The 27547-nt window shown below is 38.3% G+C and overlaps 1 protein-coding gene and 1 pseudogene across 1 annotated transcript in view; both read left to right on the top strand.

Annotated features, from left to right (window-relative positions):
* Positions 1 to 27547, top strand: part of RXFP1 (relaxin family peptide receptor 1) — a 121568-nt gene that overhangs the window by 79045 nt on the left and 14976 nt on the right. Inside the window, exons 10-15 of the mRNA XM_040251659.1 lie at positions 13605 to 13676; positions 14744 to 14815; positions 20287 to 20358; positions 23729 to 23800; positions 24821 to 24892; positions 26778 to 27007. Coding sequence (XP_040107593.1) covers positions 13605 to 13676; positions 14744 to 14815; positions 20287 to 20358; positions 23729 to 23800; positions 24821 to 24892; positions 26778 to 27007 — 590 coding nt within the window. The remainder of the gene's footprint in view (positions 1 to 13604; positions 13677 to 14743; positions 14816 to 20286; positions 20359 to 23728; positions 23801 to 24820; positions 24893 to 26777; positions 27008 to 27547) is intronic.
* Positions 6560 to 10655, top strand: LOC120871618 (annotated as a pseudogene).

Here is a 27547-nt window from a genome sequence, read left to right as displayed (position 1 = left end):
TATGCACCACATATTCTTTATCCATTACTCTGTTGATGGACATTTATGTTGCTTCCATGTCTTGGCTATTGTAAATAGTGCTGCTAATTAGGGTGCATGTATCTTAATTAGAGTTTCTGCAGATATAACCCAGGAGTGGTGCTGCTGTATTATATGGTAGCTCTATTTTTAATTTGTTAAGGAAATTCCATGCTGCTCTCCATAGTGGCTATATCAATTTACATTCCTACCAACAGTATAGGAGGGTTCCCTGTATCTATTCTTACAGAAAACAACTAACTTTTCTGTTTTTGCCTAGCTCATTTTGGATATTGGGTTTTTTTCAAATGGTACTTGTCAATATTGTGTCACAATTCCTCAAAAATTTTAGCATGACTTTTATTAAACATTCCTATTATCTAAACTAACTCCTCTAAGCTTAGTTCACTTTGGTAGCTCAGTCACATTCAACTCTATGTGACCCCATGGACTACAGCAGGCCAGGTTTCCTGTCCATCACCATCTCCTAGAGTTTGCTCAAACTCATGTCCATCAAGTCAGAGATGCCATCCAACCATTTTATTCTCTGTCATCCCTTTCTCCTCCTGCCTTCAATCTTTCCCAGCATCAGGGTCTTTTCTAATCGGTCAGTTCTTCACATCAGGTGGCCAAAGGATTGGAGTTTCACCTTCAGCATCAGTCCTTCCAATGAATATTTAGGACTGATTTCTTGTAAGATTGACTGGTTTCATCTCCTTAGTGTTTAAGGGACTCTCAAGAGTCTTCTCCAACATCACAGTTCAAAAGCATCAATTCTTCACCACTCAGCTTTCTTTATGATCCAACTCTCACATCCATACATGACTACTGGAAAAACTATAGCTTTGACTAGATGGACCTTTGTTGGTAAAGTAATGTCTCTGCTTTTTAATATGCTGTCTGGGTTGGTCATGACTTTTCTTCCAAGGAGCAAGTGTCTTTTAAATTCTTGGCTGCAGTCACCATCTGCAATGATTTTGGAGCCCAAGAAAATAAAGTCTGTCACTGTTTCCATTGTTTCCCCATCTATTTGCCATGAAGGGATGGGAATGGATGCCATAATCTTCATTTTCTGAATGTTGAGTTTTAAGCCAGCTTTTTCACTCTCCTCTTTCTCCTTCATCAAGACGCTCTTTAGCTCCTCTTCACTTTCTGCCATAAGGGTGGTGTCACCTGCATATCTGAGATTATTGATAGTTCTCCCAGAAATCCTGATTCCAGCTTGTGCTTCATCCAGTCCAGCATTTCACATGATGTACTCTGCATATACGTTAAATAAGCAAGGATTCAATATACAGCCTTGACATATCCCTTTCTCAATTTGGAAACAGCCCATTGTTTCATGTCTGGTTCTAACTGTTGCTTCTTCACCTACATACAGATTTCTCAAGAGGCAGGTCAGGTGGTCTGGTATTCCCATCTCTTTATGAATTTTCCCTAGCCTTTGTTCTGCTTCATTTTCTACTTCAAGGCCAAGCTTACTTGTTACTCTAGGTATCTCTTGACTTCCTACTTTTTCATTCCAGTCCTCTATGAGGAAAAGGACATCTTTTTTTGGTGTTAGCTCTAGAAGGCCTTGTAGGTCCTCACAGAACCATTCAGCTTCATCAGCATTAGTGGTTGGGACATAGACTTGGATTACTGTGATACTAAATGGAAACTCTTACTAAAATAAAATATCTCCAAAAAATCAAAATACTTTGGAGGCAAGAAGACAGAAGGGATGTTGTGACATTGTATAACATCACCTCTTTTCTTTGTCAATCTATTCACCCATTCATTTGTTATAGACAGACTAAGTGACTTTAGTTCCATCTCTAAATTCTGTGTAACAAGAATATGATATTTAGAATTTATTTTTGAAGCATCATCACACAGAATATGTTCCATGGAATTTTTCACACTGTAGCTTTGTTGGTGGTACTTAGCATCAGCCCATCTATGCAAAATTCAATTATCCAGTAAATGTGGCTAAGAGACAGGTAAAAAATGAAGAAGTGAATCCAAAATATCTCTTTAAAATTTGATCCATAAATTGGATGCACTGTGTCATATGAAAATTCCCTCTGTCTTTTATGTTATAGGAGATTCCCAAAAGTTTAGTTGTTGGAGTTTTAAGCTCATAGCAGACTAGAAGTGCCAACTTGAAAGTAGGAAGGGAAGTTAGTGAGGTTGGTTTTAGTGAGAAGTAACAACTATCAACCTAATAATAACAAAGCAGCAGCAAGAAATGCTGTAAAAAGCAGACCCTATAATTCAAAACACACTAGTTTGAAACCATCTAGGAAAAGAGAAACATCTCCTAAATCATTAATTACCAAGTCCAGAGGGCATCTGAGTATGACAGTATAGTACCCTCACTAATGACAAAGGAAAGGGCAAATTAAGTGCAATATCACTTGTTGTGATTAAATTTGGGTTCAAAAGAATTCACTAACTGTTATTACATATTCAGTAATCCCAACTTAATAATTAAGTAAAATTGAGCAATATTTACATGAATAAATTAGCAATTAAAAGTCCATGCATTAATTGAAAACAGAAGCAAATGTGGGAAATTTTATACTCATACAATAATAAAACTTTCCTTTGCTTTTAAAAGGGTAGGAAATTTTACATTTCAGATAAAAGTAAAACAATTAGGATTTATCACTAAAGAGACAGACTTAAAATTTTTTATAAAGTTATAATCTTTATAAAAATTATAATCTTTAAATTTTAACTATCTAAACAACTCATTCCACATGCATTCCTATAGTGAATACTATCCCAATTTTAATGCTAGTAATCATTTTTGCTTTATAAGTATTCATTTTTAAAGTAATTATAATGACTTTACCTTGCATATGAACTTTCATTTAGCAAAGTATAAACTAGAAAATTTGTTGGATGTGTTAGTAAACATAGAAAAACATAAATAAAATAAAAAGAGACATGACAGCCTAGGAGAATATACCTGTAAGATATACGACAGACAACAGACTAAAACCTTTACTATGTGCATGCATACTCAGTAGCTCAGCCGTGTCCAACTCTTTGCAACTTCCTGGACTGTAGCTCCCAAGGCTCCTCTGTCCGTGAGATTCCCCAGCAAGACAACTGAAGCGGGTTATCGTCACCTACTCCAGGGGATCTTCCTGACCCAGGGATAGAACCTGCATCTCCGGCGTCTCCTGCATTGGCAAGTGGGCTCTTTACCAATGTGCCACCAGGGGTTGGCCAAACCCAATAGCTCTTTCAAAGCAATTTAAAAAAACCTATAAACACCACAATAAAATATGTGAAATTCAAAAAGGAAGAAAAATAAGTAGTAAATAAGCATACAAACAGCTGGAGCAATAGCTAAAGTTGAAATGATGATCCCAAGAGTAAAGTAAACTTTCATTTGGGGATGAGACTAAGCAAATTTTTATATAGGAAGAAGAAGCTAATATAAAGAATTTGAAAATATAAAAACCAGTGAGGATGCATTATGGAGCAAGGTCTTGGAAGCCATGGAAAAGGCAGACAATTAAGATGTGACGTACACACACACAGGTATAGTAAAGATGAATGCACCCACCCTGCTTCCATCAACACAGTGCAATTTCAAGGTCATAATATGAAGTATAAAGAAAATATACATATTATTTTTATATATTATATAATATATTGTAATATATAAAATATAATATACATGAAATAGATATTATAGATATAAAAAATATTGTATATTATATATTTGTGTTATATATTATAATACATATAAAGAAAATAGTGTATATTACAATTCCATTCCAACAATGCTGTGCTGAAGGTATAGAAAGCCCCAAGACAATATTGCTCCTTCTCTACCAATGAGAAAGAACTTTACAATCTACACAATCATAATTTTCTCAAGCCCATCAGAGAGCTATAGTCATAAGGCAAGCAAGTAAACTGAATTCAGGAGAGAAAGGACATCTACAGTATTTTGCCTTTAGCAGAGCACAAGATGAAGAGTTGATGGTCATAAAGCAGGTACAAAGAAAACTGCTAAAACTGTAATAAACCTTGAAGGTTATGTGTGGGATAGTGTAACCCTCTGGAATAGCTGTGAACCCCAGACTCAGGGGAGTAGCTACTCCTAACAGGCTCTTCTCCTCTGGTCTCCACCAACTCACAGCAAGGCTAGGGGTGGTTAAAGAAACTAGACAGTCTTTTTTGGTGGCCCACAGGCGCAAACCCCTCCTTCTTCCTGAGACGCTTCCTTCTTAGGAAGCAAAACTTTATGATACCGGTGTGTGTGTGTGCTCAGTCATGTCCAATTCTGCGACCCCATAAACTGTAGTCTGCCAGGCTCTTCTCTTCATGGAATTTCCCAGGCAAGAATACTAGAGTGAGTTGCCATTTCTTCCTTCAGGGGATCTTCTAAAACCAGGGATCAAACCCGTAGTTCTTGCAGCTTCTGCATTGGCAGGCAAGTTCTTCACCACTGAGCCACCTGGGAACCCAAAAGGTGGTAGAAGCTAAAGCTTTCTACTCTAGCAACATGGGCAGATAAGCCTCTCCAGCCCAGGATCCTGTACTGTTACAAAGTGGGCTGGGACTTCTGAGTCATGATTAACAGCAATGCTGAGAAAGTCCAGTCCTCAAAAAGAGCAAGAATACTCTTTGTCACATTATAAAGCAATCAACAGAACCAGACCTAGAGGTAACTCTGATGTTACAGCTACCAAACAAGGAAATTAAAATACTTATGATTGGGACCTCCCCAGCAGTACAGTGGTTGGAACTTCCCCTTTCAATAGAGGGGTGCAGATTTGATTCCTGGTTGGGGAGCTTAGATCCAACATGCCTCATAGCCAATAAATAAATAAATAAATAAATAAATAAAGCAGAAGCAGTGTTGTGATAAATTCCACAAAGACTTTAAAAATGGTCCATGTCAAAAAATCTTTCTTAAAAAACTTACCATTAATCAGTTAATTGATTTATTGGAAAAAGTAGGCAACATACATGCACGTGTGTAAAATGTCTGCAAAAAAGATGGAAGCTTTAAAGAGAATCAGGGAATTACTTCAACAGGCTTGGCAGCAGGATGAACACAGCTGAGCAAAGAATCAATCACCTTGACAGATCAACAGAAAGCTTTCATTTGAATCAAAAAGAAAAAAAAAAAAACATGAAATACAGAGCCAAGAATCCAAAAGTTGCAGGATAATATAAAATTGCCTAAAACTGCATTAAAGGGTCACAGAAAAAGAAGAGAGGAAAAACAAGACTTTGTCATCAAACAAGTTTGTTTGTCATCAAACAAAACTTGGGTCTGCTCTCCAGACATATCAGTTCAGTTCAGTTCAGTTGCTCAGTCATGTCAGATTCTTTGCAACCCCATGAATCACAGCACGCCAGGCCTCCCTGTCCATCACCAACTTCCGGAGTTCACTCAAACTCATGTCCATCAAATTGGTGATGCCATCCAGCCATCTCATCCTCTGTCATCCCCTTCTCCTCCTGCCCCCCAATCCCTCCCAGCATCAGAGTCTTTTCCAATGAGTCAACTCTTCTCATGAGGTGGCCAAAGTTTCAGCTTTAGCATCAGTCCTTCCAGTGAACACCCAGGACTGATCTCCTTTGGAATGGACTGGTTGAATCTTCTTGCAATCCAAGGAACTCTCAAGAGTCTTCTCCAACACCACACTTCAAAAGCATCAATTCTTCAGCGCTCAGCTTTCTTCACGGTCCAACTCTCACATCCATACATGATCACTGGAAAAACCATAGCCTTGACTAGACGGACCTTTGTTGGCAAAGTAATGTCTCTGATTTTCAATATGCTATCTAGGTTGGTCATAACTTTTCTTCCAAGGAGGAAGCATCTTTTAATTTCATGGCTGCAATCACCATCTGCAGTGATTTTGGAGCCCCCCAAAATAAAGTCTGACACTGTTTCCACTGTTTCCCCATCTATTTCCCATGAAGTGATGGGACCAGATGCTATGATCTTAGTTTTCTGAATATTGAGCTTTAAGCCAACTTTTTCACTCTCTGCTTTCACTTTCATCAATAGGCTTTTTAGTTCCTCTTCACTTTCTGCCATAAGGCTGGTGTCATCTGCATATCTGAGGTGACTGATATTTCTCCCGGCAATCTTGATTTCAGCTTGTGCTTCTTCCAGCCCTGCGTTTCTCATGATGTACTCTGCATAGAAGTTAAATAAGCAGGGTGACAATATACAGCCTTGATGTACTCCTTTTCCTATTTGGAACCAGTCTGTTGTTCCATGTCCAGTTCTAACTGTTGCTTCCTGACTTGCATATAGGTTTCTTAAGAGGCAGGTCAGGTGGTTTGGTATTCTCATCTCTTTCAGAATTTTCCACAGTTTATTGTGATCCACACAGTCAAAGGCTTTGGCATAGTCAATAAAGCAGAAATAAATGTTTTTCTGGAACTCTCTTGCTTTTTTGATGTGCAAGGTCAATTTACTAACACCAGAGGTGGTCAAGGAAAGGACAGCATTTATTGCAAGTATCAAGCAAGGAGAACAGACAGTTCATGTTCAAAAGACCCAAACTCCCTGATGTCTTTCAAGGAAGGGTTTTTAAAGGCAAGGTGAGGGATAATATTGCAGAGTGCATGATCAACTGAGGTTCAGTTCTCTGATTGGTTGATGGTGAGGTAGCAAGGTGGTGTTTCAAGAATCTCAATCGTCAACCTTCTGGTTCCTGTCAGTCTAGCATCGACATGCTGGTGGTCAGCAGTTAACTTCCTCCACCTGGTGGGGGTGACTATCTGCAAAACAACTCAAGGACATAGCTCAGGATGTTATCTACAGCACTTGAAGAGGAAATTAACATCCTTGACTTTGTTTTATGGCTAACAGTCTTGCTTGACTGTTTTCCTTTGTTTCTACATTTTCTCACTTCTTTGATTAAATTTGTTCCTTGGAATTCAAGAAAGAGGATAAAACTTTTCTAGAAACAAGAGGCAAGTCAGGAGACACAGGGTCCTGCTCAATTTTAAAGAAATATCTAAAGAGATAATGACCAAGAATTTTCTAAAATAACATAATGAACCCCAAAAATCTAAGAACCTCAGGGAAAAAAACAAACAGAAGTAGAAAGGAAAAACTGGATAAATGATAATCAAGCTGCTGAAAACCAAAGATAAAGGCAAAGAGCTTGTAGCAACCAGAGATATTATAATACATGCTGCTAAATGAAGATAAGAAAGGCAGCAGTGATTTTTTTTAAAAGCTGGAGGGGCTGTATTAACATTGGAGAAACAGAGTCTTTTGAACAAAGACTATCACCAAAGATAAAGAGAGGTATCACATAATGATAAACAGCTCAATTCAGGAAGAGGACACAATAACTTAAAAAGGAAGGCAGTTTCAAAATGAATAAAGTGAAACCATAAAACTACTAAGAAAAATAGCTAGGTGTCAAAAGATGTCATTTAAAACTAAGAAATCTACCAGTATGTGGATATTTGATATTCCTAAGATGAACATTAATAAACAGCATATAATTGATCGAAATCCTATGGTGAGAGACAGATGGAAAGAAAGTCAGGAAGACAATATATACTAATTTCATCATTTCTAATAATAGGAATTGTTAAGTACTAGTGTTACTCTCTAAGAAAAAGAAGATAGAGTATATTGGATAAAGTTATAAAGGTAACCAGTAAAATATACAAAGCTTTTTAAATATTAGAAGAAATTTAAGCCATTTGTTCAAGGCTATAAAAACAATATAGAGAGGCTACTGGCAACAGGCTTGAGTCTGGTTTGCATTTCCTCACTGCATCCTCTGGAGGACAGCGAGGCCAAAGAAAGAGAAGCCTGCAGGGGATGGGAAGGCAGAGAGGGCCTGTTCCTAAGCAGGTGAAAGTGGAGGCAGCCGGTGGGCCTTCCCCTTTCAACTCTGACAGCCCCTGTGGCCTCTTTGAAAGTTTAATCTCGCCCATCAAGTCCGAGACTTTTTTCAAGGAATTCCCGGAGCAGAAGCCCCTTCTCATCCAGAGAGATGACCTTGAACTTCCTGTTCACGCTCTCAGATCTCTAGAGTACTATGGAGGATTCGAAAATGTCTACAGGTCCATGGGAAGAAGGTTTTTAAATCAAGAGGGCAAAGTGCACTTTCTTCAGCTGAGAAAAGATTTTGATCAGAAAAGTGCAACAGTTCCATTTCACTACCCTGGGAGAATTACGGATGAACTCGAAGTTCTAGGAGAAGCTGGAGTGCTATTTTGGCTCCAATGTGTACATAACCCCCGCAGGAGATCCGGGCCTGCCGCCCCTCTACGATGATGTCGAGGTTTTCATCCTGCAGCTGGAGGGAAAGAAACACTGGCGCCTGTACCAACTCATGGTACCGCTCCCCACCCCCACCCTCCCGCCGCCTCGCAGGCACCGGAGTGAAACGTGGAGCGCGAGGACTGGAGTTCACGCTGAAGCCGGCAGATCTGCGCTTTCGCAGAGGAACCATCCAGCAGGCGGACACTCCGGAGTGGCTGGCCCACTCCACACATGTGAGCATCCACACCCCCGGAGCAGTTCGTGGGGAGATTTCCTTTTGGACACCATTTTGGGGCTCGTGTTTGATACCACAAAGGCAGACGTGGAGCTCCGGGCTGGCATCCGCCGGCGGCTGCTCCCACAGGTAGAAACCACAGCTGTTGCAACAAGAAGATAAGGTGGCTTTCTGAGGATACTTGCAGACCAGCTAGGGGGCATCAAAGAACTACCTTCAGCAGACATGAGGAAGGATGTTGCCATGAATGGATTCTCTCCTTACTATATGTGAAGTTTGGCAGAGCTTTTCAACACCAGGTGGACAGTTACCAGGGTTGGACAACACAGTGAGACTGCAATTGAGAGACCACATTGTCCTCACCGTAGGACCCGATCAAGATCCATCTGACGAAACTGGAGAAAAGATGGTTTACTCTATCATTCCTGAAAGAATAGGTGAGAGACACACGTGATGGGAAATGAGGAAACAGTCTCATGGACTTCGCTTTCCTTTATCACATATGGTTGCACTGAAGCAAATTTGGAACAGTTCAGCTAGTTCTGTTAAGGGTAGCTTACTACAGATGAGGCAAAGCAAAAGCAAAACCTAGTATTATCCTTCTGCACAGAATGTTTAATCCAAGCAGTCTGGTCCTTTCACTGCTTTTTAATATTAGACACTTGATTCTGCCAATATTTGTGTGCTAAGGAGCCCCTGCTGCTTTGAGCCAAGGACAGGATGAATGTAACTTTTCTTACCTGTGTATCTAATAAGATGAGATGTACCTTTTACAGGTGATCAGTTGGCCGTATGTACTAACAGGTACATAAAAGAAAGAACAGCAAATTACTAAATGTCCCAGAAGGTAACAAAACCCATACTTCAACAAGTTTATTTAATCCAGTGTGGTAGAAAACACACAGCTCCAATAATTGTATTATTTAAAGTAAATATATATATATAATAATATTTTTAAATAGCAGGCGAAGGTCAGATATATTAGCCTTGTCAATCAGCATAAGTGGCCTAAAATTACCTACTAAAAAGAAAAAAAGATTTTCAGATTGGCTCGAGAAGCAAAACCTAACAACACTATTTACCAAAAAAAATGCAACTGTAACTAAGGAATTAAGAAAGATTAAAAATAAAAGACTGTTCCAAAGTATGCCATGTAAATGCAAACCAAAAAAAAAAACAGACTTTTTTTTTTCTAAATAGTAGAATTCTGGCCAATTTAGATTAAGCAGTACAAAGAAGGACATATAAATGCTGTAGTGTGGGACTTCGCTGATGGTCCAGGGGTTAAGAATCTCAATTCAGGGGACTCGGGTTTGGTCCCTGATCAGGGAACTAAGATCCCACATGCTGTGGAACAACTAAGCCTGCACACCTCAGCCAGAGAGTCTGTGCACTTCAAGGGAAGATCTCGTATGATGCAATGAAGATCACACGTGCCACAACTAAGATCCTACACAGCCAAAGGAATAACTATTTTTAAAATAACAAAAAATAAATGCAATTTCCAATATAAGATATTATATTAGTATATATGCACCAAATAGATGCATCTAACCACCAAAACAAAAGAAAAATAATCATATATAATTGGTAAGAGATAAGAATCAGCCTGTTTCATTCTGTGAAAGATCAAGTAAAACCAAAAAACGATAGGCAGAACTAAATCACATTGTTAATGAGTTAACTCTGATTGGCACAAAGCAAACTGCCCCGATTTGTTTGGGGTGGCAGTGTACACAGTTGAAATATTACTTCCCCAGACTTCCCTGCTCCAGACAGAGTCACATGACTAGGCTCTAACTAATGAGGAGGAAGAACTAGCAGGTGGAACTTCTGGGAAATCCCCTTATAGAGAAACAGGCAGACCTTTCCTATCTTTTCTTATCCAGAAAAGATGGATATGATGGCTTAAGCTTTAGAATCTTCTTGGACTACAAAGACAAGGGCATATGAACAGTGAATATGAAAGATGTTAGGTTTCTAACAACTTGGTAAAATTACCAGTCTTGCCTTGGACTACATAATCCTAGATTAAAAAAAAAAAAAAAAAACCTTGTGATGTTATGCTATCATAGTTGGTTCTCTGTTCTACATGCATGCCTTTGAGAGTGCTTGTTCAGTCACTAAGTTGTATCCAAATCTTTGTAATCTCATGGGCTTCTCTGTCCATAGCATTTTCCAGGCAAGAATACTGGTTGGGAAGGGTTGCCATTTCCTTCTCCAGGGGATCTTCCCAACCCAGGGAATCTAACCTAATCTAATCTACCTCTTAATCTAATCTAATCTAATCTCCTATGTCTCCTCCATTGGCAGGCAGGTTCTTTACCACTGAGCCACCTGGGAAGCCCTCTGTTCTATGTAGCTGCACTTAATCCTAACAGATATAAACTTGAAAGTGAAAAATAAGGCTGAAAAACATTCACCAAAATTGACCATATATTTTAAGACATGTCCAGTTGCTCAGTCATGTCCAACTCTTTGTGACCCCATGGACTGTAACAGGCTAGACTCCCCTTTACTTCACTATCTCCTGGAGTTTGCAAATTCACAAACCAAACTCAGAAAATATAGGATTAGCCTAAAACAAGCAGAGGGTCATCACACAATGGGTGTAAGAGACCAGGTGCCCATTCAGGTAAATTACAGATGTTGGGCAGAAAGGCAAAGGCTTTTCCTGCCTTCATTGCCTAGATTTTCTCTGTGAAAGAAAAGCCAGAAGTGTTTAAAAGGCAGGGAAGGAAGTAGAGGTAGAGATTTGCATGTTTACAATGCCACTAGGGGATGCGAGAGGGAGCTGAGCAGGAAAGATTATTTTTGTTTTCTGTTATTGTACTTCAGGTCCAAGAACCAAATTTTCATTTTCAACTAGTCCTGCTATATATAAAGGAAAAAATACAGTGGTTAGATTCAGAGGCTCATTAAGCTGGAAAAGTGATCCAGGAATTAAGTAAGCAAAACACCCCCTCAAGTTGCTTAGAGCTTGGGGCCCTGGCACAAGCAGCAGATTTGTATACCTGATCCCTGAATGTCAAGAACTAATACCTCTAATTTTAGGAAGAAAGCCAAAGCAAATTCACAAATAAAGATTGAAATAAACTCAACATTGAATGTAACAATTTGATCAAAATTCCCTAGTTTATACATCTTACAAATTAGTAAATTAATATGAATATCAAATGAAATATTTTTGCTACTTTAATAGAAAAAAATTACAAGTGTAGCTAACAAGAAAAGAACATCAACTCTCCTAAAGATATTTTGTGAGGTTCAAGAGAGAGTCACCCCCTTGGTGGTAGACTCATTGTAATAGCAACAAAAACAGGAAAAAGAAATAAACAGTTTTTGTCACTGACAGCCTATGTAATGGAAAGCCAAAGGCCTTGGCCAAACCTAATAACCCAAAATATGTGCTTCATTTCCAACATAATAAAATAATAGAATTTGTCTTTAAAATGGTAATCTAGGATCAAAATTTAAGATTTTAATAAAATATTCCATATAATACAGAAATCCTGTCTATAGAATTCTTATGGTATGTTACGGTATATGCCCTTGCTAAATCACTACAGTAATAAAAAGTTTAGTCTCTGTACACCATGGGCTGTGAGCTTAAATTTGAAATGTTTTGTGTCCTTCAACCAGTAAATCTGATTTTGCAACCTAATGTCAAAGAGAAAAACCCTATGCCTGACTTCAAATATATCTCTCTGACTTGCTCTTCTCTGTGATAAATACACGCTTTCGTCCCATTGACTTGATTTCTAGAACCCTTCTAGATTTTTCAGATAGACTTTGATTTGTCTGCATCCATTTTTACTGCAGTGTCAAAATAAAACACTATCCCAGATACAGCCTTGCCAGCAGAACAAAGCCACGTCTATTAATGCTCATGGTTTTAGTAGCTGTGTCACACCAGCTCATGTATTTTAGTCCCAATTGTTCCTGAATGGCTCTACATGGTATGGTGATCAGTCAGCAAAGGGTTGGGGTAAAATAAATAGATTTAAGAGCCAGCATCTATTTCTGAAAGTGTATGCCTGAGCTCAGCTTACTCTGTTCCACAAACTTCCACTATAAGCTTAATGATAGATAAAAGACAATAGAAGAATACCTTCATGATAAGTCTGAAGTAGAGATAATAAAACATCAACTATTTGACAAGTTTTGATGTTCAGACCAGATTCCTGTTGGTAACCTAGTATCACACAGCAAGGGAGCTCAAATCAGGTCTGCATAGAGCATCCTGAATTGGGAGTGGACAGCCAAGGGCAGCTGTGGGTCTCCCTCTGCACTGGCTTATGTGCCCATATACTAAAGCAAGAAACGGTGTTCTCAGTGGTAAAAGGCTACTGAGAATTTTTTCTGGGGAGTGTTTAGAAAGAGGAAGTAGAGGTTAAACTTTATTTTGGCAGTGGCAACTTCTGCAACAATAGCAGGATCTTCTGAGCAAATAGAGACCACAAGACTTAGAGTGGTCATGGGTACCTCTGGATCTCTGGATAGATGTTTAATATGGATCACCATTTGATATCTGTTTATATAGTTGGTGGGGCTTCCCTCGTGGCTCAGTGGTAAAGAATCCGCCCGCAATGCAGGAGCCACAGGAGACACAGGTTCGATCCCTGGGTCGGGAAGATCCCCTGGAGGAGAGCATGGTAACCCACTTCAGTATTGTTGCCTGGAGAATCCTATGAACAGAGGAGCCTGGCAGACACAGTCTATAGGGTCACAAAGAGTCAGACATGCCTGAAGCAACTTAGCACACACGCGTGTCGTTGGAAGTGTCTCATGTGATTTTTTTCATTCTCTTCACATTAGTTGGAATAACATATGTATCCATATGAATACCTGATAAAGATGCCACTCAAAGCATTTTTACTATTAACACAGAAAAAAGAAACTTTATATATAAATATATCATTTCAGCTATTAGGTAGGTGGCTACACTTACATTATATGAGAATTTATATGAAATAAACAGTATATGGGGGGAAAGATATTTTATGAGAAAATTTAAATAATTCTTAACCAATTGATTTCTGTCTGTGATTAAAATTTAGCTTTGTCACTTTTATTTTTATATTTCAGGGATTTTGAAGGCAACCATATCCATAATTTAAGAAATTTGACTTTTATTTCCTGCAGTAATTTAACTGTTTTGTAAGTAATGTTTTGTCCTTTTAAAGTAATGTTTTATCTCTTTTCAAACAAAATGAATCATTTATGTGAATAGGCTCTGGCATACACATACATAGTAATTATAGCAAATGTTCCCTCTCAGTGTGAAGTTTTTTGAACTGAAAGCACATTGGCAAAATTACTGAAGTTCAAAGCAAGCATAACCACAGATTCACAACATATCAGTACATGAATCATCACAGTGGTACTATCTTACATGAGACCTATTTTTCTCAAACTTAAGTAATACCCAATTTAGTGGGAAAATATTCTCATAAACCACCTAGAATCTGTCCTTGGATGGCAGTTTGAGAAATACCAAGATCAAGTCTTACTCTATGAGAATTATTACTGCAAAGGTTGTGGGAAAAAATTAATTATAATTTTTTTCAAAAGCTGCAGAATGTTCGCATCTGTGAGGATATGACTGACACCCACCAGGATAAAACTTAGGATGTTATCGAATATGATTTCTCCTATGCCGCTCTGTCTTATTTTAAATCCATGTTGCTAGCTCATAACGCCAGATCAGTGCAGAAATGAACTGTCAGGCCTTACAGTCTGATTCAGCATCGCAAATCAGAGATCTTCTGAGTTGGTCCAGCTTAGAGTAGACATATTCCAGCACCTCCACTTTAAATGACAGCAACTACCCAATGTGCACGAGTACTATTGTGGTGTTGGGGGCGGGGGTATATTTTGTTAGACAGACATGCCACAAAGACTGAACAGGCGACTCTAAGACAGTTGTGCTGATACTCAGACTGTATTCTCACAGGTCGAGATTTTTCACTCTTATCCCTGTGGAGCTCTTCCCTAAAACACTTTAAAATGTGAATACTATTTTACTTTTATCATCATTAAAAGATTTGGGAAATTTAATATTAAAATGAGCTTGGGTGATTTATCATACTAGTTCAACGTATCTTGATATGGAAATGCATTAGATATAATTATCTTTGTTTTTGCAGGTTGTTAATCTCCTCTACAATAACTCACCTGTAAGTTACCTCCAGAAGCTACAACATCTTTTTTCTTTTTACTTTCAGGGTAATGAGGAAGAACAAAATTAATCACCTTAGTGAAAATACGTTTGCACCTCTCCAGAAACTAGATGAATTGTAAGTTTGATTACACATATATTTTGTAAGTTTGATTACACATATGGCACTACTTCTGAATACCCTAAGCCACAGGTATTTCAGGAATTATGAAAGCTTAACAAATATGTGTTAAAGGAAACTATAAAATAAATATTTGAGGAAAATGAAATAAAGGAAACAGCTGTGGAGGCGAATAAAGCCAGGGAAAATTAATAAATAAATTACATCCTACATCACTTTAACCCACTGCTAGAGACGGATAGCAAATTTATCTTTAAATTTTCTGGAGAGTGAGGATTCAGAGATCAGGAGATAAAAAGACATCATTTTACTGTTTCTGAAACCAAAAGATAATCTTGGATCTGTAAGATTAGACACTGCCATGGATAACAACATCCAAACCTGTAATAAAGGTCAAGAGAGCAGCCTGAGACAGCTATTTATAACGTCCCATTTTAAGATCAATGATACCGTTCCAAAGGACAGTAAAGCAAGTCTCTGATGAATCAAAGCCTTGCGGTCAAGCCACAGAGTAGTTGATTCTCCAAATAAAATATACGTAAGACAATGGAGGAAGCCCACGCTCTTCAGACAGTTTTTATTTTTTATGGCTTCATTTCTTCAACTGGAATTTTGTTAAAGTCTGGACTAGCCATTACTTTGATTTTGTGTTTTCTGAAAAGAATCTGGAGTGTGAACAGAACTACATGTTTTGACAATTAGCTGGGCAGAACTTGGATTCATTAAAATTTTTCCATAAAAAATTAAAGAATGTAACTAAAATGTTCCTCAGGACACCTTGCTGCTGCTAAATCACTTCAGTCGCGTCAGACTCTGTGCAACCCCATAGACGTCAGCGCACCAGGCTCCCCCATCCCTGGGATTCTCCAGGCAAGAACACTGGAGTGGGGTGCCATTTCCTTCTCACTTGCATACTAAGACAAGTGGAGGAAACACATGCCACAGGCAAAAACATCCCTCAGGAAACAATCCAGCATTCTGCTCTAAAACTTCAATAAACAAGCCATTGAAACCCCAGCATTTTTTCCATAACCTTAGCCTTGAAACATTTTTTGGTAGACAGTACCAATCACTCACAAAACACACAAGAAAAATCTCAACAGGTATCAGAACCAAACATCTGCTGTAATGACTCCTGGTGTCTGGCAAATGAACTATATAACCATCAGCACATAGGAAATTATTTTATACTTAGCAGTGGGGAGCAGAGCATGCAGGTGACTCAAAAGGTATTATCTAGCCATTAAAATACAAGTTAGTCAAGGGGTCCATACTTTTCCTTGTTTTATCATCCTTGCAAGTCCAAGGATGAGATGGCTGGATGGCATCACTGACTCAATGGACGTGAGTCTGAGTGAACTCTGGGAGTTTGTGATGGACAGGGAGGCCTGGCGTGCTGTGATTCATGGGGTCACAAAGAGTCCAACATGACTGAGCGACTGAACTGAACTGAACCCATTGCCAGAGAAGCACAGCAAATTTATCTTTAAGTTTTCTAGAGAGTTAGGATTCAGAGACCAGGAGATAAAAGGACACCACTTTGTTGATTCTGAAACCTGTAGTGAGCATGGGGCAGGACAGCTTAGTCCTCAGTCAGTGCTAATCCAGGTTCAGAGGTAAAAGAAAGAGCAACAAAGGGGCAGAGAGGGTCCCTACACCAAGAATTAGTCCTACCTAAATCCTGTCAAATCCCATGCCTGAAAAATCAGATTTACAAGGATGAAAATGGCATGTTTTCTAAGAGGTAATGGTTTTACATGAATGAAAGTGGAAGTATTAGTTGCTCCGTCTTTTCTGACTCTTTGTGACCCCATGGACTGTAGCCCATCAGACTCCTCTATCCATGGAATTCTCCAGGCGAGAATCCTGGAGTGGGTTGCTATTCCCATCTCCAGGGAATCTTCCGGACAGAGCGATCAAACACATGTCTCCTGAATTGCAGGCAGATTCTTTACCATCTGAGTCACCAGGGAGGACCCTTACATGGATGAGTCTGGACCTAAAACGAGTGACTCTCCTTTTGAAAGAAGGTTGGACTACATTCTGTGCCCCTCCTTGCTTGATCACACTGACAGAATTAACGAGGGCAAAATTAGCAACAGTCAGATCCACTTCTCAGAGTAGAGTTTAAACAGTTCTGGTGAGACTTCCCTGGTGGTCCAGTGGTTAAGGCTCGGAGCCTCCACTGCAGGGGGTAGGAGTTCCATCCCCAGTCAGGAACTAAGATCCCACAGGCCCCACTGTGTAGCCAAATTTTTTTTTAATTTAAATAGTGGCAGAAACTTTGCTATACACTTGATTTATTATTACTTGTGCTTTTTTAGTTTTCTTTTAAAAAGATTTATGTATTTGTTGACCGTGGTGGGTCTTCATCACTCCCTGGGCTTTCTCAAGCTGTAGCAAGTGGGGTCTGCGCTCTAGCTATGGTATTCGGGCTTCTCATCACTGCAGCTTCTCTTGTGGAGCACTGGCTCTAGGCATGTGGCTGCAGTAGTTGCGGCTCTTGGGCTCTAGAGCACAGGCTTCAGGAGCTGTGGTGCACAAGTTTAGCTGCTCCAGGGCATCTTCCTGGACCAGGGATCGAACTTCTGTCCCCTGCATTGCAAGGTGGGTTCTTAACCACAGAAACACCAGCAAAGCCCTAATTTGTGCTTTTAAAGCAACTACTCAAGGTGACAATGTGTTTCCTGAGCCCATTCAGAAATGGACCTCAAGTCCAGTTAAGTTTAGACCAACTTTTCTAAAACGAAAACTGAGAAAATGGTCTTTGTTCTTGACACTTAGGATCTAAGTCAAATGGTCCCCGTTACGTGACTGACGATGAAAGAATTTGTCCAAATTTGCTTTAATAGCCAAAGCCAGCACTCTCACCAGAAATGGCTGAACATGGTAGTTCGAGATTTAATATTCTAGTGGACTCTTCTAAATCTGTTTTTCACATTGCCTCACTAGCATGATCGATATTTTACTTGGCTTCCCATACAAGGAACTGGAATCATCCTACCCCTTTTACTTAAATATGAAAACAGATCTTCAGTCTATTAATAGTCTGCCAGTAGGGATGGAAAGAATAGCTAGTCCAAAACTCAGCTATATGCTGGGAAACCCAGATCTTGCACTGAAAGAGCTCACAACCTTCAGAAGAGAATGTTGGGACAGGAAAAGTTTTAATATGATGCTGTAAGTGCTGTACATGAGAACGCCTGACTCTCCCAGTCATGAAGGCGTGACATGTGAAAAGAATCTTTTTTTTAAAGTATAGTTGGGCTTTCCAGGTGGTCCAGTGATTAAGAATCCACCTGCCAATGCAGGAGATACAGGTTCAATCTATGGTCTAGGAAGATCCCACATACCGAGGAGAAATTAAGTCCATTGTCCACAACTACTGAACCAGGGCTCTAGAGCCCATGAGCCACAACTGCTGAAGCTTGCACACCGAGCGCTCACGCTCTGCAACAAGAGAAGCCACTGCAATGAGAAGCCCGAGCACTTCAACTAGAGAGTAGCCCCCACCACCACGGCTAGAGAAAGCCTGGGTGCAGCAACAAAGATCCAGCACGGCCCCCAAAAATGTATAGCTGATTTACAACATTGTGTTAGTTTCAGGTGTACAGCAAAATGATTCAGTTTTGCATATCTATTCTTTTTCAGATTCTTTCCCACTATAGGTTATTACAAGATATTGAGTATAGTTCCCTCTGCTATACAGTAATTCCTTGTTGTTGTTGTTTTTTTTTCTGAGCAGAATCTTGAAGGTGTTCACCTGAAGGACCAGAAGTAAAGCTTTTTCCAGGTAGAAGGAAGCACCTATGCAAAAACCTGGAGGTTAGAATACTGAGGTGCATTCAGGTCCTGGTGAAAGTCAATTTAACTGAGCAGAAAGTGGTAGAAAACTAAGCTGGACAGTATAAAATATTTAAAGACTTTTTTCTATCACACTAAGCAGTTTTGATTTTATTATGCAGCAATGAGCTATTGAAGAATTTTTAAAGGGGGATGAAATTTTTGAAAGATTCCTTTGGTTATCAAATTGGAGAATCTATCCACATAGACAATTCACCCATAAATATGTAAATAACAAAAACAGTCTCAAGAATCATATTACAATATGAACATAGAACATTTACAGCAGAGACATTTATAATTTTGATTATATTACTTACTTGTTTTTAGTTTTAAAACTCAATCTAAAACTGCCCTGCCCTTTCAAATTCAATAATCTTAACTTTTGATTTATAAGCACTGCCGTTTACACAGCATCTAGATCTACATCCTTACCTCTCCCTGTGGCAACTAATAGTTCTTGAGGGTAGATAGGGAAAGTGGTTAGACTTTCCCTTAGTTTCTCGTGATGACATTGGAGAAATCAAGCCTATCTTGTTTAGAAGAATTCTACGCCTTTCTCATGAGAGTTGCTACTGTAAAAGCTACCATAAGAGCTGGTACTGTCCAAAATCTTCTCACAGCTAAGCTACAAAGTCACACCTCAGTGGGCAGCCCCACCTCTGTACAAATATGAAGTCTCCTGCCCCAAGAGTATATAAGACCTCATGTATATCAGCTACGGAAGAAACTGGAACCTGAAATAATCCACTTCCAGATAAAAACCATAATCAACTGAAACAAAAGAAAAAATTAAGTCTCCAAACCATCTTTCTACTTTAGCACAGAAGGAAGGAAAGAAGAATGGATGGGAGGGAAAGAGAGAGGTGGCAGAGGGGAAAAAGAGAAAAAAAGACAGCACAATATTAATTAAATTAGAAAATTGGATCTGTTAGAACCAGGTCAAATACCATCAAGCATTGTCTCTGAATGAGGAATAAAATGAGGAAATATTTTTATCTTTTACATTTCATTCCCTTTTAAAATTTTTTTAAAATAAATTTATTTATTTTAATTGGAGGTTAATTACTTTACAATATTGTATTGGTTTTGCCATAAATCAACATGAATCCGCCACAGGTATACACGTGTTCCCCATCCTGAACCCCCCTCCCTCCTCCCTCCCCATACCATCCCCTTGGGTCGTCTCAGTGCACAAGCCCCAAGCATCCAGTATCATGCATCAAACCTGGACTGGTGATTTGTTTCATATATGATATTATTCATTCCCTTTTTAAAGCTTTGACTTCTGTTAATTTCCTGGTGGCTCAGTCAGTAAAGAATCAGCCTGCAATGCAGGAGGCCCGGGTTCTACCCCTGGGTCGGGAAGATCCCCTGGAGAAGGAAACGGCAACCCACTTCAGCACTGTTGCCTGGAAAATCCCATGGACAGAGGAGCCTGGTGGGCTACAGCCCATGGCGTCGCAAGAGTCGGACACAACTTAGCAACTAAACCACCACCACCAATTAATATAACTTTACTAATAGCATTGTTTGAAAGTTGTATAATGGTTTTCTAATAAACCACAGAACTATGGATAAAGTCTTAAGAAAATAACGTGACATGTTTGCAATTATTTCCCTAGGGATTTAGGAAGCAATAAGATTGAAAATCTTTCTCCATGTATCTTTAAGAATCTGAAGGAGCTCTCACAACTGTAAGATTGATATGAATTTTTATCTTTATTTTTAATTTGTTTCATTTTCTAAAATTGCCATTAAAATACACATCAGTATGTGTGTTTACCATTTTAACCATTTTTAAGTGTAAACAGTTCAGTGGTATCAACTTCATTCACGCTGTTGTGTAACGATCACCACCATCCGTTTCTGGAACTTGTCCTGCTTTCCAAACTGAAGCTCCATACCTATTAAATACTAACTCCCCATTGACACTCTCCCCAGCCAGCCTCTATCACTGTTTGGTCTCTATGAATTTGGCATCCCTAGGTACCTCATATAGGGAGAATCATACATACCTTGTTCTTTTACAAGTGGCTTATTTCACTTAGCCTAATGTCTTCAAGTTTCATCCATGCTGTAGCATGTCAGAATTTCTGAATATTATCATCCATATTAGCAGTCCACTATGTGTAAGTACCACATTGTATTTATCCGTTTTTCCATTGATGGACACTTGGATTCTTTCCACCTTTTAGCTGTTATGTGTAGGGCTGCTATGAACATGGGTGTGTAAATATCTGTTAAAGAACTTGCTTTCAATTCTTTGGGGTATAGAGCCCCAGAAATAGTATTACTGGATCATATGGCAACTTTATTTTTAATTTTTTTGAAGAAACATCATACTCTTTTCTATAGTGGCTGCACTATTTTACATTCTCACTAACTGCACAAAGATTCTAATTTCTCCACATTTTCAACAGCACTTGTAATCTTGTATTTTTTTTAATAATAGCCAACCTAATGGATGTGACATGGTATTTCATTGTGGTTTTGATTTGCATTTCTCTAATGATTAATGATGTTGGGCATCTTTTCATGTGCTTATCGGTCATTTGCACATCTGCTTTGGAAAATGTCTATTCAGGTCCCTTACTCGTTTTTAAATTGGGTTGTTTGGTTTTTCATTGTTAAGCTGTGTATGCATGCTGAGTCACTTCAGTCATGTCCTGCTCTTTGCGACCTTATGGACTGCAGTGCACCAGGCCTGTCTGTCCATGGGGTTCTCTAGGTAAGAATACTGAAGTGGGTTGCCATGCCCCCCAGGGATCTTCCTAACCCAGAGTTCAAACCTGGGTAACTTATGTCTCCCTCATCGGCAGGTGGGTCCTTTACCTCTAGTGCCACCTGGGAACCCCTGTTAAGTTGTAAGATCATATATATTTTAGATAGTAAATAATTTCAGATATATGATTTACAAATATATGATTTATATTCTCCTATTCTGTAAGTTGCCTTTTCACTTTGCTGGTAGTGTTTTCTGATGCACAAAAGTTTTTAGATTTAGATGTAGTCCAATTCTTATATTTTTTTCTATTGTTACCTATGCTTTTGGTATCACATATACAAGAAATCACTGCCTAATCCAATGTCATGAAGTTTTTCTCTTATGATTTCTTCTAAGAGTTTTATAGTTTTAGCTTTTATATTTAGGACTTAGATCCATTTTGAGTTAATTTTGTACATTGGGGAAGCTAAGGGTCTAAGCTCTCTTTTTTTTTTTTTGGCATGTGGACATCTATCTGGTTTTCCTAGAACCATTTGTTAAGAAGTTTGTCCTTTTCCCATTGAAAGGTCTTGGCATGTGTTAAAAATTATTTGACCATACATACAAAAGTTTGTTCCTGGGCTTTCCATTCTATTGCATCATCCTATAAAACTGTCTTTATGCCAGCACCATACTATTACTGATTACTGTAGCTTTGTAGCAAGTTTTGAGTCAGAAAGTGAGACCTCCAACTTTGTCCTTCTTTTTCAAGGCTTATTCAGGTTCCCTTGAATTCCAAACAAATTTTAAGATGGATCTTTCTATTTATTCAGAAAAACCGTCCCTGGGATCTTGATAGGCATTACACTGAATCTTTAGATTGCTTTGGGTAGTATTACCATCTTAATGATTTTAAATCTTCCAGTCCCCAAACACAGAATGTCTTTCCATTTATCGGTGTCTAATTTCTTTCAACAATATTTTGTTTTCACAGTGCAAGCCTTTCACTTTTATTCAGATTATTGGGGCTTTTTGGCTGCACTGGGTCTCCACTGCTACATGAACTTTTTCTGATTATGGCAAGCAGAGGCTACTCTTCATTGTGGTATGGAGGCTTCTCATTTCGGTAGCTTCTCTCGTGGCACAGTAGTTGTGGTGCATGGGCTTACTGGTTCTGTAGCATGTGGGATCATCCTGAATCAGGAATCAAATCCATGTTGCCTACATTGGCAAGCAGATTCCCAACCTCTGGACTACCAGGGAAGCCTCTATTCAGTTTATTCCTAAGTATTCTGATGCTGTTGTAAATTAAATTATTTTCTTAATTCTCTTTCTGGATTGGGTGCTCATGGTTGATGCATAGAAATGCATTTGATTATTCATCATTGTCTGATTACTGTGCATTCATTTTGTATTTAGCAGTTTAGTTGAATTTGTTTATTAGTTCCAACAGTTGCGTGTATGTGTGTGTGTGTGTGTGTGTGTGTGTGTAAAATCGTTAAGGTTTTATACACATAAAATGGGCTTTCCTGGTGGCTTAGATGATAAAGAATCTGCTTGCAATGCAGAAGACCTGGGTTTTATTCCTGAGTTGAAAAGATCCCCTGGAGAAGGAAGTAGATACCCACTCCAGTATTCTTGCCTGGAGAATTCCACGGACAGAGGAGCCTGGTGGGCTAGAGTCCGTGGGATCACAAACAGTCTGACACCACTGAGCAGCTAACACTTTCACTTTTTGCACATAAAACTTCATCTGTAAACAGAGATAATTTTACTTCTCACTTCTCAATTTGGATGCCTTTTATTTTACTTCTTGCCTAATCCCTCTGGATAGAACTTCTAGCACTATCTTCATCTCTTTGTTCCTGGCCATAAAGCCATTCACTTTTCACTTCATGCCTCATAACTTGCTAAAGCAATATGCCACTATTTGCCACATGATTTATTGTAAAAAGCATTCAATATGGTTTCATTTATTCAAATATAGACTAAATGAGACTTTTTTTCTTCTATTTAAATCACACCTGATGATAGGCAAAATCTGAAGTGGTGTGGCTTCCGTTTGGGAAGTCTGCAGGTTCCCTGGTGGGACCATCCTGGACCACCCACCTTCATAATCATGTGGTCTTAGCTTTTCTCTGTCACTAAGACACTTATTGAGAGCCACGCATGGTTCTAAGAGTTCTATCTACATTAATCCATTTGAATGTCTAATGAGCCCTATGGTACAAGTGCCATTGATGTACTTTTTTTGCTAATGTTTACAAGCAACCCTCAGTCAACAGGTATACTTCCTCCTTACTCAAATCCTTTCTAGAAATGACCAATTGCTGCTGTTGTTTTTGGTTTTTTAAAAACAGGAATCTTTCCTATAACCCAATCCAGACAATTCAAGCCAACCAATTTGATAATCTTGTCAAACTCAAGTCTCTGTAAGTATACACCTATGGGGATAGTTTTATGATACATTTTTTACTTATGTACTAATAGCTAATAAATTCTATAAAATAAGATTAATAGAGTCTTGAATCAGAAGCTTTATTCCCAGGATGTTAGTTAAACTCTACAGAAACCATGTGAGTACTTGCTGAGCTATAAACAAACAGATGGCTATTAGTTTAATCTTTCATATTTATGAGCTAAAAATTAGATAATAAATAATCACTTTCTATGTTTCTATAATCACCAGGAGCTTATATTGGATTCTTTGTTTGATTCTCTGAAGGCATCTATACATATTTATTCCTTCATTAGCACTGGGGGTATCTAAGAGTTTATTATAACTATTGTTATCCCAAAATAGAATGTTCTAGATTATGTAAATCTTTACTTGCCACACACATGCACAAACACACACTCATTATGTGTGGTGTTAAACCTGAATTATGTTAGTTCTATGAATTGCCTTAAGAAAGTGTGCTTCAGTTCTTTTAAGTGTTCCCTTAGTAAAATGTCATTTTATTAGAAAAGTTATTAAAAAATTATTAGAAACATTTCAAGAATGTAAAATGCCCCTCTCTGCAATTGCAATATCGTCAAAAGGCAATATTTATTCATTTATTTCACACATATTTGTTGACTAGTTACTATGAAAAAAGCATCATGCCACAATCTATTAGAAGCCAAAAATTGAAATAGGAAAGATATAGAATCAATATAAATATAAGTATCTATATTGTGTATAAATAGCAGAATCAAAAAGGCTTTGGGGGAAGAAAGGGTTATTATGGGATCACATGAAATCATATGTGTGAAACTTTGGAAAATTGTAAAGCACTATAGAATTTTAAAAATCTTTCATGCAATGAAAGGAACTGGGATAGTGCCCAGGGAAGGCTAAGTATGAATTTTTAGTTCAGAATAAGTGTTAAATAATTGTATATTAAACTGTCCTTCACAAAAGCTCATTATACCCTGCATAACATATGTGTTTTGATAATTTAATATTTTAGCAGCCTAGATGGAATTGAAATTTCAAATATCCAACAAAGGATGTTTAGACCTCTCATGAATCTCTCTTACATGTAAGCAGATGTTTTTCTTGTTCTTCACCTTGATTTTTAATCTCTTAGGTTTCCACCTGTATTGTGCCAATACCCCCATATGCAGTACATCCAATTTATTAACATTTTCAACTGACTAATTTGCCTAAACAATAACTTTTAAAGCATAGATATAAGGTGAGGTGACTTTTAGTTGTCCATGATTTGGTCTGAGAAAATGAAATGAGATTTGTTTGAGTGTCAGAAAACAGAAGTGTGGAGGGAACCCACTCAGGCTTGTAAGCTCTAATGACCTCTCGTGACATTCACAGATATTCATTATTGTCCACTAAGCTAGCAACTGGTGCACACGGCATAATTGCAACCAGGTGAAAAAGTAGGAAGTCACATAAACAACATCAAACAATTGTAAATAATTCATGTAAATGGAGGAAGGAAGAAAGAAAGCCTCCTCAGTGAAAATTGCCCACAATGTCAGTACATGATGGAGCAAGGGTGTATGGATAAAATGGCAAACTCTGAAAAATCTTATATTCAAACATCATGTCCCATCATGCCATCATTACATGCTTTAGAAACATTTTCTTTAGCTGAATGTAGTATATAGCAGTATGTGAAAAAGCAAAATCAATTGCAGCAACACAGGAGCTATGTACCAAGCACTGTATATGTATATATAATATACACATACACAATATTAGAGTGATCTCCTTGCCAAGGCAATTAATTCTCAATAATTTAGAAAGTGTCATGGCAGCCACAACCACTCTATAATCTTGCTTGTATTTTAAATCTAACAGAGGACACTGATTTTTTTTCTCCATAATTCCTCAGGGCATGTTTATAAAAGTTTCCTTGGTTACACACAATATAAAGCACTCTGACTAAATTTAGCAAAGCAGAGTTTATTGAAAGAAATTGGTGTAACTCATAAAACCCAAGAAACAACTCAAGGACTAGACTTGAATTGAGCAGATCCTGGGATCCAGGCAGCAAGTGTTAAACAACAGGACTATAGACTGTAATTGTCAAGTTTTAATCTTGTATTACTATAGCTTTTTATACTATAAAGATAATTTATACTTTTTGCCAGAGTACATGGCTTTAGGGGCAAATGGATCTAATTTGAATACTAAATTTCTGCACTTAGTAGAAAGTTTCCTAGCAGATAATTTGCCTCCATTGAAGATTCATCTCCTCATATAGTGATAGCAACACCAACCTCATTGAGCGGATTTAAGAAGTTATTCCTGATTTGAAAAGTTATACTTAGAAAATGTTCAATAAATGGTGTGGGTGTTGGTAGTACACAATAGTAATTACTGATTGTCCAAGTGGTGTCTTTTATTAACAAGGGAGGTCTCTCTACTGATGAAAGAATTCACTCAACAAATATCTATCCAACATCTTATCATGTACCAAAATCTAGTGTGAGAATAAACATGTTAGCAAGTAGTTACCAATTATACAACGTCTATAACAGAAAAGCCATAGAAACACAGAGGACAAAGCCTTTAACTCTCTTCCCCCAGGTGTGAAAAAGCAAAATCAATTGCAGCAACACAGGAGCTATGTACCAAGCACTGAAAACCCAGTAACAGTTTCCTTCAGTGTATTATCTTGATCACATGACAACAATTGATTTATATCCTAAAATATGTCTAATGCTTGTCTGTTCATTATGCCCATTTACTGCTCCCACCCATTCTTTTATAGTAAAATTAAGTTAATAAGAATTAAACTTAAGTTCCTTAATAAAACTTTAGTGTCCTTGATGTTTTACTTTTATTCCTCTGAGACTGATATTAAGATGTTTTCTTTTTACAGAAGAAATGGAGAAAATAGATACTAAGGTAGAGTGACATTTCAGTTTAAAGTCTTATTCTCCCTTCTCTTTGCACAACAGCTATTTTAAGAGATTTCAGTACTGTGGCTATGCACCGCATGTTCGCATCTGTAAACCAAACACTGATGGACTCTCATCTTTAGAGGATCTCTTGGCGAGCATTATTCAGAGAGTGTTCGTCTGGGTTGTATCTGCAGTTACATGCTTTGGAAACATCTTTGTCATCTGTATGCGACCTTATATCAGGTCTGAAAACAAGCTGCATGCCATGTCAATCATTTCTCTCTGCTGTAAGTATTTCCTGGCTGAAGAGGAATTTTTTTTTTGAAATATATAAAAGTATTACTATTAGAAAATAAGTAACCAGAGTACTAGAATCATAGGGTGTTAAAATTTTCTCCCCTTTGCTTAGCTGTTTTCTAAGCATTCAATTAAATGCTGTTGCTAAGTCGCTTCAGTCGTGTCCGACTCTGTGCGACCCCATAGACGGCAGCCCACTAGGCTCCTCTATCTCTGGGATTCTCCAGGCAAGAACACTGGAGTGGGTTGCCATTTCCTTCCCCAATGCAGGAAAGTGAAAAGCGAAAGTGAAGTCGCTCAGTCGTGCCTGACTCTTAGCGACCCCAGGGACTGCAGCCTACCAGGCTCCTCCGTCCATGGGATTCTCCAGGCAAGAGTACTGGAGTGGGGTGCCATTGCCTTCTCCGCAATGAAATGCTACATGAAAATAAAGTGATAAGAAAGCTTTTAAAGTAAGAAAACTCAGTCACCTTACACAAATTAATGAAGCTCTCACTCATTAATTTTGTCTGATAAGGAAGCATTTGTTC

The sequence above is a fragment of the Oryx dammah genome, unplaced genomic scaffold, assembly GCF_014754425.2.
Source record: "Oryx dammah isolate SB20612 unplaced genomic scaffold, SCBI_Odam_1.1 HiC_scaffold_12, whole genome shotgun sequence".
Classification (NCBI taxonomy): Eukaryota; Metazoa; Chordata; class Mammalia; order Artiodactyla; family Bovidae; genus Oryx; species Oryx dammah.
The sequence above is the reverse complement of the archived record's forward strand: the minus strand, read 5'-3'. Positions and strand labels throughout refer to the sequence as shown.